Source organism: Mytilus trossulus, unplaced genomic scaffold (genome assembly GCF_036588685.1).
Source record: "Mytilus trossulus isolate FHL-02 unplaced genomic scaffold, PNRI_Mtr1.1.1.hap1 h1tg000244l__unscaffolded, whole genome shotgun sequence".
NCBI lineage: Eukaryota > Metazoa > Mollusca > Bivalvia > Mytilida > Mytilidae > Mytilus > Mytilus trossulus.
In genome coordinates, this window is record NW_026963317.1 from 3,520,002 (window position 1) to 3,537,430 (window position 17,429).

Below are 17,429 nucleotides of genomic sequence, written 5' to 3' on the forward strand. Positions count from 1 at the left end.
TACTAAGAATGTCAGATGTCTACTCTTAAAATTACATATATATCATATAATTATGACAAGAAATCCAATGGAAAAAAACACACAAAACTAATTTTCTATATTTCCAATTTAATGTCTCTTGTTATAAAGTAAACTGTAAATTGATAAGATATAATCATTTGCCATTAAATTTTAAAGGTGTATAAAAGGTAATCATTCTTTAGTATACAAGCACAAACATTTAAATACACAAATGATTTTTAAAACTTCTATCATGTAACTTCCCTGTACAAATTCATAGTATATAAACTATTTGACACATATCATATTAAAGTTCTACCTGTATATCTTACAAATAATTAAAAATGGCGTTATCCAAGTCAATTCAAAAAGCACAAATTCCTCTACCTTGTGAATTATGTGAAATTGAGACAAAAATCAAGTGGAAATGTACAGACTGTAATCTCTTAATGTGTGATAAATGTAAAAACAAAGTTCATTCCAAATTTAAAAAGGCAAAAGAACACAAAATAATCACAATCAAGGAAGTAGGACTTCATGGAGATGATTCCGGACCAAAGTTAGACTTTAGTGACATTCAGTGTAAAGACCATTCTGGACAAGTCTGCTGTTTGTTCTGTAAATCATGTGATCACTTAGTGTGTCCTACTGGAGTGACTAAAACCCATAAAACACATGAATTAGTAGAGATTGAAAATGTTTTTAGAATGAGGATGGAGTTACTGAAAAAAAGGAAAGAAAAGCTTAAACAACAACATGATTACTTGATAAAGGATGCACAAAAATTAAATGCCATAAAAGAAACAAACATGTTGAGCTTTGATCAGACCCAAAACGATATCCTTCAACAGAAACAGATTTGGAAAAAAGCAGGGGAGCAGTTTGCTGAAGAGCTGGGAGGTGAAATTAATAAACGATGGAGACTGAAAGAGGATGCTATTGAAGCTGAAAGTAGCAAGGTTACAGAATTTGAACAGTATCTGACTATCAAAATACAAGTAATAGAAGATACGACAAGTATTAAGGATTTGAAAAAGTTCTTTGAAGATACCAAATCCCTTGAAGATGTAAAGGAGATACCAAACATTAATCTGAATCAAAGTCAACTGCAAAGATTTGAATCAGGACAGATTGTTAAGTCTTATTTCGGATCAATTCAAGATAAAGTTCATGAAGATAAACTAATTAGAATAAAAGCCATTAAAGAGTACATTACAGAATTACCTATAGTTTCTCAAATATTACAAAGCTCTGGGAAAAGTTTCTGGATACATTCCTGTCATGATCCAAGACTTATACAGAAAGTAACATTACAACCTGACAGTTCTTTGAAAGTTCTACTGGAAGTAAAGGATTATGCTTATTGTACAGCACTGACTAGAAATGGTGATCTTCTTGTTTCTAATCAAACTTCAAATTTAACGATTCTGAATGAAAACACAAAAAAACTAAAAATTTCGAAATATAATTTTCAATCATACATAGTTAATCCAATTCATATTAATAGAGAAAACCTATTGATAATAGGAGCTGTAAAGAAGTTTCCAGTAGACTACTCAGTACCTGGTGGAGGTGTTGTCATGGTGATGGATATGGATGGAAAACATCAAGCAAAGTATGAATTTGACAAAAGGAATGAACATTTGTTTACAGATCCAATACATATAACCACTACAAACAATGGGAACATTTTCATTATAGACAGGATTACAAAGGACAGCAGAGGAAGAGTGGTTATAATGGAGAAAGGAACAATTGTTAATATCTATTCTGGGCATGCTGATATCAATTCTAAGAATCATCCATTCAAACCACAAAGAATAGTGGCTACAGAAAATGATAATGTTATCGTATCAGACATGTACAATAACACACTCCACATTTTGGATAATTGTGGTCAACTTCTATTCTTCTGCAATACGATGGAGGCTGGAGTAATGGGACCATGTTCAATGACATTCACTGAACCAGGAAAACTTCTCATTGGCTGCACTACACCATTAATAAGTGAAAACAATGCAAAGATATATGAAGTGGAAATATCCAAAGATATCTAACATTATTTTATATGATTTTGAACATGACTGATCAGTGATCACATATTAGTTGTACCACAACTAACTGAAATCTTCTTGGTTACCTTTTAATAAATGAATAAATCTTGATACACAGAGCAACCATACTAATTGTTATGGTCTTTATTGTATTAGTAAAAATCAATTCATTTAAAGATTTGATTCTTAGATAGCATACATAACAATATGCAACAAAATGAACTAAAGGTTAATAGAATCATAAGTAAATATCTAATGCAATTCTAGAAGCACCTGGCATGTGATGGTTCTTTCACCATTAGTCATGTCACTGTTTTAACTTCATTGGTCATGGGAGTATTCTTGCCACTGGTGTTGTGATTGTTCCAACCTGAGTTGTCACATGATTATTCTTGTATTAATTGTTATTATTTTACCATCACCTGTCATGTGACTTTTCTTACATCACCTGTTTTATTTCCAACCATAGAGAAAGAACAGGAACAGTCAAATCCATATGAATACTGGTAGTGGTTTTATCAGTGATATGGACCCACCCAAAGGTTTTTTTTTTGCATTTCGATTGTTTGTAAATTTTATGATGGTTTCATGGCTATCATGCAATGAAATAGAAGTTACCAATAAAAACAAATTGTGGTGTATAAGTCTATGATATATGTGAACACAACTCTGGCTGAGGGATCACAATAATTGTTACATAAACCAATTATGTTGGTTTGAGTTGCTCTAACAAATTTTTCAATATGATGGAACTAGTATCAATATCTTAGAAGTGAGAGGTTGAGCTAGATTTTAACAAGGTTCAAAACACCATTTTCTCAGAAAATGCCTGTTCTTAGTCTGGAATATGAGAGTTGTTTTTCATTTATTCCTTTGTCTTATATTGCTGAACATTTGGTTGTCAAGTTATATGGAGTTCCCCTGTTTTTTAAAAATTTAACTGAGCTTTACCAAAGAAGAAGTAAATTAAACAATGGGAACTAAATAGTTATCCTTGAACCATGCAAGGTAAAAGGACTGACATTTTTAGTGACAACTGAGCTGACAGCTTTAGACAAGTCAGTAGACAATGACATACAAGAGGGACGAAAGATACCAAACGGATAAACTCAAAAATCGGAAATAAACTGACGCCAAGGCTAAAAATGAAAAAGACAAACAGATAAACAATAGTACACACAACATAGAAAACTAAAGTATAAGCAACACGAACCCCATTAAAAACTAGGGGTGATCTCAGGTGCTCTAGAAGGGTATGCAGAAACTGGGCAGGGTCAAACAATCCCCAGGAAAAAGATCTGACAATGCTTATACAACTGTATTCTTCTATATCATTAGCCTATCACTAGTTGTTCCAATTAACACACTCTAATATGTTAACTAAGAAAATGTTTCATAGACCATGAAAGAGTGTCCGCCTGAACAATCTCTCTAAAATTCAGATTTTCAGAAACAATGTACTCTGAAATAACTGAAGACATGTACAAAATATCATTGACCCAGTACTTATGGTTCCCCTTTTACTACCCTTAAATTTACAAATAAAGAAATTATGCTAAAAAGCCAAAAAAAAAAGAAGTGAGAATTGGATGAACTCCAAATAATAAAATGAATGAATAAGTGGGATGTAAATCAAGCAGACCAAGAGACAACAAACACAAAAAAACAAAAAATGCATTTTTTTTCTTTCGAAAACTTGTTTTACTTATACATTGTAAGTTTGAGGTTGAGAAACAAAATCTACACAATAAAATGGAGAAAAAAGATCCCGTTTAAAGTGGTGCCGACAAGGCTCATGCACATACAGACTGAGACAAACAGATTGGTGGACAGACTGTAACATATCTTAAAAATTATATTTGCAACAGGTTGAAAAATCATTTGGAAAGTATCAGAAATTTCTTAAATCTTGACAGTCTTTGAAAACATATAAAAAATTAAAATGAATTAAGAAATAAAAATCACTGGTTAACTGGACCAGATTTATAATTAAATGAGGAAACAAATTATGTGCAAACTTAATTGGTTTTCAATGATGTACAAAACATAATTATATTACCTTTACAAATATAAAATTATCAAATGTTAATCACGCTGAACTGTCTCGCCTTCTTTACTAATCAATGATATTATGTTGATAGTCCTAAGTATAAAGCTTTATTCAAAACTGTGACATAAACTTAAAACATTAACCAAGATAACTAAACAAAGACCAATGAACCATGAAAATGAGGTCAAGGTCAGATGAACCATGCCAGGCAGACATTCACAGCTAATAATGCTTCCATACAACAATAATAGTTGACATATTGCTTATAGTTTCAGAAAAACATGACAGCACTGACTAGAAATGGTAATCTTATTTCTAATCAAACTTTAAACATATAGATTATGAACGATAATGGAAACAAACTAACAAATTCTAAATTGCAGCAAAGGGATTAATATAATATAACTTGCCAAACTTGCTTCCCAATCCACTAAAAATAAATATGTTTAAACTAAACTAACTTCTAAATATAATTTTAATCCATTCAATGAACAATCAATCCATATCAATAGAGAAACCCAACTGATAGTAGGAGCTGTGAAGAAGTTACCAATATAGTGTCCCTGGTGGAGGTCTTGTTATGATGATAGATATGGATGGAAAATATGAAGCCAGTTATGAATATGACCAAAACAATAAACCTCTGTTTACATATCCAGCTGATATAACCACTACAAACAATGGATTTTTTTTATTTTAGAAATCACTAAAAAGGACTTCAGAGGAAGAGTAGTTATTCTGGAGAAAGGAACAATTCTAAATATTTATTTTGGGCATTTTGATATCAATTCTCAGAATCATCAATTTAAATCACATAGGTAAATGGCTACACAAAATGACAATGTTATTGTATCAGACATGCTCAATAATACCCTGCACATCTTGAATAATAGTGTTCAACTTCTATTCTTCTGTAACACTGGAGGCTGGAGTAATATGACCTTATTCAATGGCTTTCATTAAACCAGGAAAACTTCTCATTGGATCTTCTATATCAAAACTCAGTACAAATAATCATAATGCTAAAATATATGAAGAGGACATTCCAAAAGATATCTAATGAAACACTGAAATAGGTCTTCAATTAGAAATAGTTATCAAAGGTACCAGGATCATAATTGAAATTCATAAATTCCAATTCACCTTTTTATATTTTTCTAAAAGTAAATGGTAAAAGAGGGACGAAATATACCAGAGGAACAGTCAAACTCATAAACTGAAAATAAATTGACAGCGCCATGGCTAAAAATGAAAAAAAACAAATCGACACACAATAGTACACATGACACAACATAAAAAACTAAAGAATAAGCAACACAATGCCAACAAAAACTAGGGGTGTAAATTGAAAGATATATTCATTTTGCCATTTAAATTTGAAGGTGTATAAACAGACTACCATTTAGATCATTCTTTAATATAAATGCACTATGATTTTATACTCTGGTGATTTTAAAATATTTTTTCTGTACATATTCATAGTATATAAATAAATTGACACACAACAAGTTAAAGTTCTACCTGTATCTTACAAATAAATAAAAATGGCGTTATCCAAGTCAATTCAGAAAGCACAAATTCCTTTACTTTGTGAATTATGCGAAATTGAGACAAAAATCAAGTGGAAATGTACAGACTGTAATCTCTTAATGTGTGATAAATGTAAAAACAAAGTTCATTCCAAATTTAAAAAGGCAAAAGAACACAAAATAATCACGATCAAGGAAGTTGGACTTCAGGGAGATGATTCAGGACCAAAGTTAGACTTTAGTGACATTCAGTGTAAAGACCATTCTGGACAAGTCTGCTGTTTGTTCTGTAAATCATGTGATCACTTAGTGTGTCCTACTGGAGTGACTAAAACCCATAAAACACATGAATTAGTAGAGATTGAAAATGTTTTTAGAATGAGGATGGAGTTACTGAAAAAAAGGAAAGAAAAGATTAAACAACAACATGATGACTTGATAAAGGATGCACAAAAATTAAATGCCATAAAAGAAACAAACAAGTTGAGCTTTGATCAGACCCAAAAAGATATCCTTCAACAGAAACGGATTTGGAAAGAAGCAGGGGAGCAGTTTGGCGAAGAGCTGGGAAGTGAAATTAATAAACTATGGAGACTGAAAGGGGATGCTATTGAAGCTGAAAGTAGCAAGGTTAAAAAATTTGAACAGTATCTGACTATCAAAATACAAGTAATAGAAGATATGACAAGTATTAAGGATTTGAAAAAGTTCTTTGAAGATACCAAATCCCTTGAAGATGTAAAGGAGATACCAAACATTAATCTGAATCAAAGTCAACTGCAAAGATTTGAATCAGGACAGATTGTTAAGTCTTATTTCGGATCAATTCAAGATAAAGTTCATGAAGATAAACTAATTAGAATAAAAGCCATTAAAGAGTACATTACAGAATTACTTATAGTTTCTCAAATATTACAAAGCTCTGGGAAAAGTTTCTGGATACTTTCCTCTAATAATCCAGAAACCATACAGAAAGTAACATTACAACCTGACAGTTCTTTGAAAGTTCTACTAGAAGTAAAGAATTATGCTTCTTGTATATCACTGACTAGAAATGATGATCTTCTTGTTTCTGATCTAACTTCAAATTTAAAGATTCTGAATGAAAACACAAAAAAACTAAAAATTTCGAAATATAATTTTCAATCATGCATAGTAAAGTCAATCCATGTCAATAGAGAAAACCAACTGATTGTAGGAGCTGTAAAGAACACAGTCTATGGTGGAGGTGTTGTTATGGTGATGGATATGGAGGGGAATCATCAAGCCAAGTATGAATTTGACAAAAACAATGAATATTTGTTTACAGATCCAATACATATAACCACTACAAACAATGGGAACATTTTCATCATAGACAGGACTACAGAGGACTGCAGAGGAAGAGTGGTTATACTGGAGAAAGGAACAGTTGTTAATATCTATTCTGGGCATGCTGATATCAATTCTAAGAACCATCCTTTCAAACCAGGGCATTTAGTGGCTACACAAAAGGATAATATTATTGTATCAGACATGTACAATAACACCCTACACATTCTGGATAATTGTGGTCATCTTCTATTCTACTACAACACAATGGAGGCTGGAGTAATGGGACCAGTTTCAATGGTTTTCATTGAACCAGGAAAACTTCTCATTGGATGCGCTTCACCATTAATAAGTGCAAACAATGCAAAGATATATGAAGTGGAAATATCCAAATATATCTAACATTACTAAATATGATTTTGAACATGATTGATTAATGATCACATATTAGTTGTACCAGAACTAACTGAATGCTTTTTGGTTACCTTTTAATAAATAATAAAACTTCATATACAGAGCAGCAATAATAATTGTTATGGTCTTTAATGTATTAGTAAATTAATTCATTTAAAGATTTGATTCTTATATAGCATACATAGCAATATACAACAAAATGATTGAAATGTTAATAGAATCATGAGTAAATATCTAATGCAATTCTAGAAGCACCTGGCATGTGATGGTTCTTTTACCATTAGTCATGTGACTGATTTAACTTCACTAGTCATGTGATTATTCTTGCCACTGATCATGTGATTGTTCAAACCTGAGGTGTCACATGATTATTCTTGTATTAATTGTTATCATTTTACCATCACCTGTTTTATTTCCAACCATAGAGAAAGAACAGGAACAGTCAAATCAATATGAATACTGGTAGTGGTTTTACCAGTGATATGACCCACTCAAAGGTGTTTTTTTTTGCATTTCGATTGTTTGTAAATTTTATGATGGTTTTATGGCTATCATGCAATGAAATAGAAGTTTTCAATAAAAACAGACAACAAATTGTGGTGTATAAGTCTATGATATATGTTAACTCAATTCTGGCTGAGGGATCCTAATAATTGTTACATAAACCAATTTTTCAATATGATGGAACTATTATCAATATCTTAGAAGTAAGAGGTTGAGCTAGCTTTTAACAAGGTTCAAAACACCATTTTCTCAGAAAATGCCTGTTCTAAGTCAGGAATATGAGAGTTGTTTTTCATTAATTCCTTCGTCTTATATAGCTGAACATTTGGTTGTTAGGTTATATGGAGTTCCCCTTGATTTCTAATTTATCTGAGTATTAAATAAGAAAAAGTAAATAAAGTTATGGTGATTTACTAGTTATTCATGAACCATGCAACACGTTAAAAGGACTGTCAATTTTTAGTGACAACAAATTGTGGTGTATAAGTCTATGGTGGTGTATAAGTCTATGATATATGTTAACTCAATTCTGGCTGAGGGATCCCAATAATTGTTACATAAACCAATTAAGTTGGTTTGAATTGCTCTAACAAATTTTTCAATATGATGGAACTATTATCAATATCTTAGAAGTAAGAGGTTGAGCTAGATTTTAACAAGGTTCAAAACACCATTTTCTCAAAAAATGCATGTTCTTAGTCTGGATTATGCGAGTTGTTTTTCATTAATTCCTTCGTCTTATATAGCTGAACATTTGGTTGTTAGGTTATATGGAGTTCCCCTTGATTTCTAATTTATCTGCGTATTACATAAGAAAAAGTAAATAAAGTTATGGTGACTTACTAGATATTCATGAACCATGCAAGTTAAAAGGACTGTCAATTTTTAGTGACAACTGAGCTGAGGGCTTTGGAAAAGTCAGTTGACCATGACATAAAGGGTAGGGTAACAAAATCCTTGTGAAAAAACATGACAATGTATATACTACTATCACTAGTTGTTCCCCTTAAACTGACCAATCAACACACTCTAATATGTTAACTAAGAAAATGTTTCATAATCAATAGACAATGACGTAAAGGGCAGGGTCAAACAATCCCCATGAAAAAGATGTGACAATGCTAATAAAACTGTATACTTCTATACCATTAACCTATCACTAGTTGTTCCAATTAATACACTCTAATATGTTAACTAAGAAAATGTTTCACAGTCAATAGGCAATGAAGTTAAGGGCAGGGTCAAACAATCCTCACGAAAAAGATGTGACAATGCTATTAAAACTGTATACTTCTATATCATTAGCCTATCACTAGTTGTTCCAATTAAAATGCTCTAATATGTAAACTAAGACCATGAAAGAGTGGCCGCCCGAACAATCTCTCTAAAATTCAGATTTGCAGAAACAATGTACTCATAGAACTGAAGACGTGTACAAAATATCATTGACCCAGTACTTGTGTTACTATCCCTAAATTTACAAATAAAGAACTTATGATAAAAAGCAACGGTGGATAGTTGTTTCATAAGCAGTTTTATAACCACATTGACTTATTTCATAAGTTGTGGTCAATTTACTTACATTAGTTTGTAATTACAAGATACAAGGGCATATAATTGATTTATAATAAAATGAATGAAAAAGTGGGATGTAAATCAAGCAGACCAAGAGACAAACAACACAAAAAAAAATTCGAAAACTTATTTTACTTATACATTGTGTATATACATGTACAAGTTTGAGGTTCAGAAACAAAATTTACGCAATAAAATGGAGAAAAAAGATCCAGTTTAAAGTGGTGCTGTCAAGGGTCATGCACATACAGACTGAGACAAACAGATTGGTGGATGGACTCCAACACATTTAAAAATTATGTTTGCAACAGGTTGAAAAATCATTTGGAAAGTATCAGAATTTTCATAAACCTTGACAGTCTTTGAAAACATATGAAAAATTAAAATGAATTAAGAAATAAAAATCACTGGTTAACTGGACCAGATTTATAATTAAATGAGGAAACAAATTATGTGCAAACTTAATTGGTTTTCAATGATGTACAAAACATAATCATATTGCCTTTTACAAATATAAAATTATCAAATGTTAATCACGCTGAACTGTCTCGCCTTTTTACTAATCAATGATATTATGTTGATAGTCCTAAGTATAAAGCTTTATTCAAAACTGTCACATAAACTTAAAACATTAACCAAGATAACTAAACAAAGACCAATGAACCATGAAAATGAGGTCAAGGTCAGATGAACCATGCCAGGCAGACATACACAGCTAACAATGCTTCCATACAACAAATATAGTTGACGTATTGCTTATAGTTTAAGAAAAACATGACAGCACTGACTAGAAATGGTAATCTTATTTCTAATCAAACTTTAAACATGGAGATTATGAACGATAATGGAAACTAACTAACAAATTCTAAATTGCAGCAAAGGGATTAATATAATATAACTTGCCAAACTTGCTTCCCAATCCACTAAAAATAAATATGTTTAAACTAAACTAACTTCTAAATATAATTTTAATCCATTCAATGAACAATCAATCCATATCAATAGAGAAACCCAACTGATAGTAGGAGCTGTGAAGAGGTTACCAATATAGTGTCCCTGGTGGAGGTCTTGTTATGATGATAGATATGGATGGAAAATATGAAGCCAGTTATGAATATGACCAAAACAATAAACCTCTGTTTACATATCCAGCTGATATAACCACTACAAACAAAGGAAATTTTTTATTTTAGAAATCACTAAAAAGGACTTCAGAGTAGTTATTCTGGAGAAAGGAACAATTCTAAATATTTATTTTGGGCATTTTGATATCAATTCTCCGAATCATCAATTTAAATCACATAGGTAAATGGCTACACAAAATGACAATGTTATTGTATCAGACATGCTCAATAATAACCTGCACATCTTGAATAATAGTGTTCAACTTCTATTCTTCTGTAACACTGGAGGCTGGAGTAATATGACCTTATTCAATGGCTTTCATTTAACCAGGAAAACTTCTCATTGGATCTTCTATATCAAAACTCAGTGCAAATAATCATAATGCTAATAGTTATCAAAGGTACCAGGATTATAATTTAGTACGCCAGACGCGCGTTTCGTCTACACAAGACTCATCAGTGACGCTCATATCGAAATAGTTATAAACCAAACAAATACAAAGTTGAAGAGCATTGAGGTGGATATGAAGAGGACATTCCAAAAGATATGAAGAGGACATTCCAAAAGATATCTAATGAAACATAGAAATAGGTTTTCAATTAGAAATAGTTATCAAAGGTATATATAAAGATCATAATTTAATTGCATGAATTCCAATTAACCTTTCTACATTTTTCTAAAAGTAAATGGTAAAAGAGGGACGAAAGATACCAGAGGAACAGTCAAACTCATAAATCGAAAATAAATTGACAATGCCATGGCTAAAAATAAAAGAAGAAAAACAGACAATCAATAGTACACATGACACAACATAAAAACTAAAGAATAAGAAACGCGAACCCCACTTAAAACTAGTGGTGTAAATTGATAGATATATTCATTTTGCCATTTAAATTTAAAGGTGTATAAAAAGAGTACCATTTAGATCACACTTTAGTATAAATGCACTTTGATTTTATACTCTGGTGATTTTTAAATATTTTCTCTGTACATTCTTAGTATATAAATTAATTGACAACAGATTAAAGTTCTACCTGTATCTTACAATTAACTAAAAATGGCGTTATCAAAGTCAATTCAGAAGGCACAAATTCCTCTACCTTGTGAATTATGCGAAATTGAGACAAAAATCAAGTGGAAATGTACAGACTGTAATCTCTTAATGTGTGATAAATGTAAAAACAAAGTCCACTCCAAATTTAAAAAGGCAAAAGAACACAAAATAATCACAATCAAGGAAGTAGGACTTCATGGAGATGATTCCGGACCAAAGTTAGACTTTAGTGACATTCAGTGTAAAGACCATTCTGGACAAGTCTGCTGTTTGTTCTGTAAATCATGTGATCACTTAGTGTGTCCTACTGGAGTGACTAAAACCCATAAAACACATGAATTAGTAGAGATTGAAAATGTTTTTAGAATGAGGATGGAGTTACTGAAAAAAAGGAAAGAAAAGCTTAAACAACAACATGATGACTTGAAAAAGGATGAAAAAAAATTAAATGCACTAAAAGAAACAAACAAGTTGAGCTTTGATCAGACCCAGAAAGATATCCTTCAAGAGAAACAAATTTGGAAAGAAGCAGGGGACAAGTATGCTGAAGAGCTGAGAAGTGAAATTAATAAACAATGGAGACGAAAAGAGGAAGCCATTGAAACTGAAAGTACCAAGGTTAAAAAAATTGAACAGTATCTCAATAACAAGATACAACTTATAGAAGATACAAGATGTTTTAAGGATGTGAAAAAGTTCTTTGAAGATACAAAATCCCTTGAAGATGTAAAGAAGATGCCAAAAATTAATCTGAATCAAAGTCAACTGCAAAGATTTGAACCAGGACAGATTGTTCAGTCTTATTTTGGATCAATTCAAGAAGAAAATCATAAAGACAAAATGATAAGAATAGAAGCCATCAGAGAGTACATTACAGAATTACCTATAGTTAATCAAATATTACAAAGCTCTGAGAATACTTTCTGGATACATTCCTCTGTTTATCCAAAAACTATACAGAAAGTAACATTAGAACCGGACAGTTCTTTGAAAGTTCTACTAGAAGTAAAGGATTATGCTTATTGTACAGCACTGACTAGAAATGGTGATCTTCTTGTTTCTGATCTCACTTCAAATCTAAAGATTCTAAATGAAAACACAAAAAAACTTACAATTTCGAAATATAATTTTCAATCATACATAGTAAAGTCAATCCATATCAATAGAGAAAACCAACTGATAGTAGGAGCTGTAAAGAAGTTACCAATAGACTACTCAGTCTCTGGTGAAGGTGTTGTAATGGTGATGGACATGTATGGAAACCATCAAGTAAAGTATGAATTTGACAAAAACAATGAACCTTTATTAACAAATCCAATGCATATAACCACTACAAAGAATGGGAACATTTTCATTATAGACAGGACTACAGGGGACTTCAGAGGACGAGTAGTTACACTGGAGAAAGGAACAGTTGTTAATATCTATTCTGGGCATGCTGATATCAACTCTAAGAATCATCCTTTTAAACCACAGACGATAGAGGCTACACCAAATGACAATATTATTGTATCAGACACGTTCAATAACACACTACACATTCTGGATAATTGTGGTCATCTTCTATTCTACTGCAATACAATGGAGGCTGGAGTAATGGGACCATATTCAATGGCTTTCATTGAACCAGGAAAACTTCTCATTGGATGCGCTACAACATTAATAAGTGCAAACAATCCTAATGCTAAAATATATGAAGTGGACATTCCCAAAGATATCTAATGAAACAATCGAAATAGGTTCACAATTAGAAGTCCTTCAAGACTCCAGATATTAAAGTTAAAAGAATCATTTCTTTAGTATTTCACATATTATAAAAGAGCTATGTAATCTTACTGAAAGTCATCACAATTGAATATAATTGATAGAATGTAACATTGATTATATATCAAAGGGAACACTTATATTGATTGTCTATTTGTAAATAAATATATTTCAAAAGATAGAAAAAATTGCATTATTCAAATTAAGTAATCTAACATAACTGAATGTATTGTGATAAAGTGGTTTTAATCAACTTCAAGGATAACATAAAACATTTCAAAGGATGAATTAAATTCTACCGTTAAATATCCATTTCTATGTATGAATATAGTGGGATTCATATTGTGTCAGAGATCAAATTTATTTGTTCAGTGTATGTTCACTTGTGTTAACATGTCTTTTGATTGAGTTAAGCAATTTCAATTAATATTGTATAGTGTGTCTTTCTTTGTTGAGCTGTTACTTTAATTGTTAGGCTATTGTTGCAGATAAGTGTGAAGGTTGGTACCTATTGAAATGTTGGAACCTGATGCCTTCGTTTGCACCTGTCCTAAGTCAGGAATTTGATGTTCAGTTGTTTTTGTTTATTGATGTGGTTCATAAGTTTTGCTCATTTCTTATATAGATTAGACCGTTGGTTTTAATATATGGGGCCCCTTATAGTTTGCTGTTTAGTATGAGCCAAGGCTCAGTGATGAAGACTGTACTTTGACAATCTATAATGGTAAATCTTACTGGTTTTGTGTGAGCCAATGCTCAGTGTTGAAGACCATACGTTGACATTTAATGGTATAGCTTGCTGTTCGGTGTGAGCCAAGGCTCAGTGTTGAAGACCATACGTTGACATTTAATGGTATAGCTTGCTGTTCGATGTGAGCCAAGGCTCAAGTGTTGAAGACTATACTTTGACCTATAATGGTATAGCTTGCTGTTCGGTGTAAGCCAAGGCTCAGTGTTGAAGACTGTACTTTGACATAGAATGGTATAGCTTGCTGTTTGGTGTGAGCCAAGGCTAAGTGTTGAAGACAGAACTTTGATCTATAATGGTATGGCTTGCTATTTGTTGTGAGCAAAAGCTCAGTGTTGATGACCGTACTTTGGCCTATAATGGTATAGCTTACTGTTCGGTATGAGCAAAGGCTCAGTGTTGAAGACCGTACTTGACCTGTAACGGTATAGCTTGCTGTTTGATGTGATCTTTGACCTATAATGGTTCACTTTTACAATGTGTGACTTTGGTGATGTATGATGAAGTGTCATTTAATGAACCAAAAGATAATTTACCCATATTATAGTTAAAGTAGTCTGTTGATGATTTCAACTTAATGTCAAAAGTAAAGAAGGCATTTTCATCAAAGGAGTAGGTCTGGTAAGGGCTGATTTTGGTCTCAAATTTCAGGTTCATCTAAAGAAAGGTTTTGGAAACCTTTTAAACATTTAAGTAGATATAGGAAGATGTGGTGTGAGTGACAATGAGACAACTCTCCATCCAAATAACAATTTAAAAAGTAAACCATTATAGGTTAAAGTATGGCCTTCAACACGGAGCCTTGGCTCACACCGAACAACAAGCTATAAAGGGCCCCAAAATTACTAGTGTAAAACCATTCAAACAGGAAAACCAACGGTCTAATTTATATAAACAAAACGAGAAACGAGAAACATGTATGTATTACATAAACAAACAACAACTACTGTACATCAGATTCCTGACTTAGGACAGAGCTGGTGCAAACATTTGCAGCGGGATTAAACGTTTTAATGGATCCAAACCTTCTCCCTTTTTCTGAAACAATAGCATAACATCACAACATAGAAAAACTTACTATAAAATATCAATTGGCAGACTTAACTCAATCAAAAAACGTATGATTACACAATGAAGGAATAAATATGATCTGCGATATCTGAATACAAATGCACAGTTAATAAAATATTAGAGACAAACATTAATGACTCTATTTCCATTGATTTGATTAGTTTCAGTGAAAGATTTCAACTGATTGAGTAATTAAAAATGCTCTGATTCTAGCTTAAATATGAAAAATCTATCAAATATGCCAAAAAATGTCACTTTTCAGATGGTTTTTGTCAAAAATGAAAGTGGCCACATCCAAGTTCATCCTGAAGCTTTATATATATAGGACTCTAAAAGTGCGATTGGGACAGGATATATAGTTTTTGTCACACCTTAATTACCATTTTAGCAATTATTACGTGGTTGTTCTTCTTAATTTAAAACAATGACCACTTTAACCTGCTGGTAATTATAAAGCCTATCAAATATGTCATACAACCTTGTACTAGCTTTTGCAAGAAGACTATTTTTTTTTAAATCCATGTTCTTTGATACTTAAGGCCCTTTAACATTTAGTCCATATCACTTTAGAGTGATAAACCATCGTACTTAAGGGAACAAACAACCAACTCACTTTAGGGTGAGACACCATCGTACTTTAGTGCAGACCATCGCACTTTAAAGTCCTACATATATGCTTTGTGTAATCATTAAATACAATTTACATTTCAATATTATGAATGAACACGAATGCGGCCACTTTCACTTTCATTTTAGACGGAAACTTTCCAAAAAGTAACCAAAATGTTAAAATTTTGAAGATTTCAGTAATTTGGTATGACTTAATGATGCTACAACGCGATATTTGTGCATTGTATTGTCAACAACAGTTCATAGTAGCAGAAGCATTTTACTTTCCAAATATAGCTTTATAAAGATTATTTCCATTTTCACAATTTTCAAAAACTGCTATATTTTTTGGGCCGAAAAAGGGGTTTTACTGAACCTACTCCTTTGTACTTTCTTAATTCATTATTGTTAGATGTTTCAACCATGGGAATACATTAGGATCCAGATAATAAATAAAAGAGAATAAACACACACACATTTTAATACATAAATTACATAAATTTTAAAAATTATTATTGAGTTTTATAAAAGGTGACAGTTAAAACAAAAAAAAAAAAACACATCTAGAGCGAGGTCTCACAATCATCTGACAGTAAGAAACTAGCACATTATAAAAACAGCATTCAACCACTTCATCAAGCCAAGAAAAAAATCCAAATAGATATAGATTTTTTCACTGAATCATGAAAATAATGTTAAATTATGCTGAACAGTATTCTATTGAGTTCATCTACAGGGTAAGCATCAACTGCAATAAATGGATCTCCTACCATGATATACACCTCAGTTAAAATGTCAAATAATGGATTAGATCACAGATTAGGGGACTTGGCTGGTATCTAAAGATATCTAAATGTGAACAAAATCTCTCTTGTTAGTTGAGAAACAGATGTAAGTCAGTTGTGGCAGTAAATCAATTTGTGAGACAAATCTAAGCCAGAATAATTATATATAACATATTCAGTAGTCTGTGAGTATTTCAGGTCAAAACATAGTCCCCTTCCTGTTTGATATTCATTGTATTGGAACAAAATGTTAACTCTATGTATAACTGGTCATGGCGTAAACTATATAACAAATATCAAGTCAATATCTACAAGCATGACAAAAAAAATGATTAGATGAATTTTCTTAGTCTGAGGACAATAACTCTGCTAAAATCATCAGACTGGAACAAACTTATAAATCTGTAACTTGTCATGATAAAACTATATACCAGTTTTCAAACCAATTCCTTCAAGCACGAAGAAAAGTGTGGAAAACTGATACACTGAACAAACAGACAGACAGACAGACAGATTCCTATGTACCTAAAACATTATTTGCCAATGGTATGAATTACAATGGGATGATCTGAAAATGCAGAAAATTTTTGAAACAGAGCATAAGATTTAAAAAAGAGTTTTGGCCCGAACAAAAAATTAAGAGGGGAAACACATCAGATATATATAGTCATTTAATTGTCATGAAGTACAAAATCCAATAATGCCTTCGTAAATATAAAATTCGAAAAAAATAATGACAAGAAATTTGAATTAAACTAAACACACCAACACAAATCCATTTTTGAAATCAATTATAGCTTTGTTCATAAGGAATCATAAATTGATCAATGAATTAA

The 17,429-nt window shown here is 31.7% G+C and overlaps 3 protein-coding genes across 3 annotated transcripts in view; 2 read left to right on the top strand and 1 right to left on the bottom strand.

Annotated features, from left to right (window-relative positions):
• Positions 1–17,429, bottom strand: part of LOC134701523 (tRNA (32-2'-O)-methyltransferase regulator THADA-like) — a 259,205-nt gene that overhangs the window by 71,513 nt on the left and 170,263 nt on the right. The gene's annotated exons all lie outside the window — the stretch shown is intronic.
• Positions 334–2,176, top strand: LOC134701532 (uncharacterized). Its single transcript, XM_063562681.1, has one exon. The coding sequence runs from the start codon at positions 345–347 to the stop codon at positions 2,055–2,057; it is 1,713 nt and encodes a 570-aa protein (XP_063418751.1). The 5' UTR covers positions 334–344; the 3' UTR covers positions 2,058–2,176.
• LOC134701531 (uncharacterized) lies at positions 11,597–13,508 on the top strand. The gene has a single exon (XM_063562680.1). It carries the CDS (start codon positions 11,620–11,622, stop codon positions 13,336–13,338), a length of 1,719 nt encoding a protein of 572 aa, XP_063418750.1. The 5' UTR covers positions 11,597–11,619; the 3' UTR covers positions 13,339–13,508.

Coding starts and splice junctions, on each gene's coding strand:
- LOC134701532 (XM_063562681.1), top strand. CDS start 345: ATGGCGTTATCCAAGTCAATTCAAAAAGCACAAATTCCTCTACCTTGT.
- LOC134701531 (XM_063562680.1), top strand. CDS start 11,620: ATGGCGTTATCAAAGTCAATTCAGAAGGCACAAATTCCTCTACCTTGT.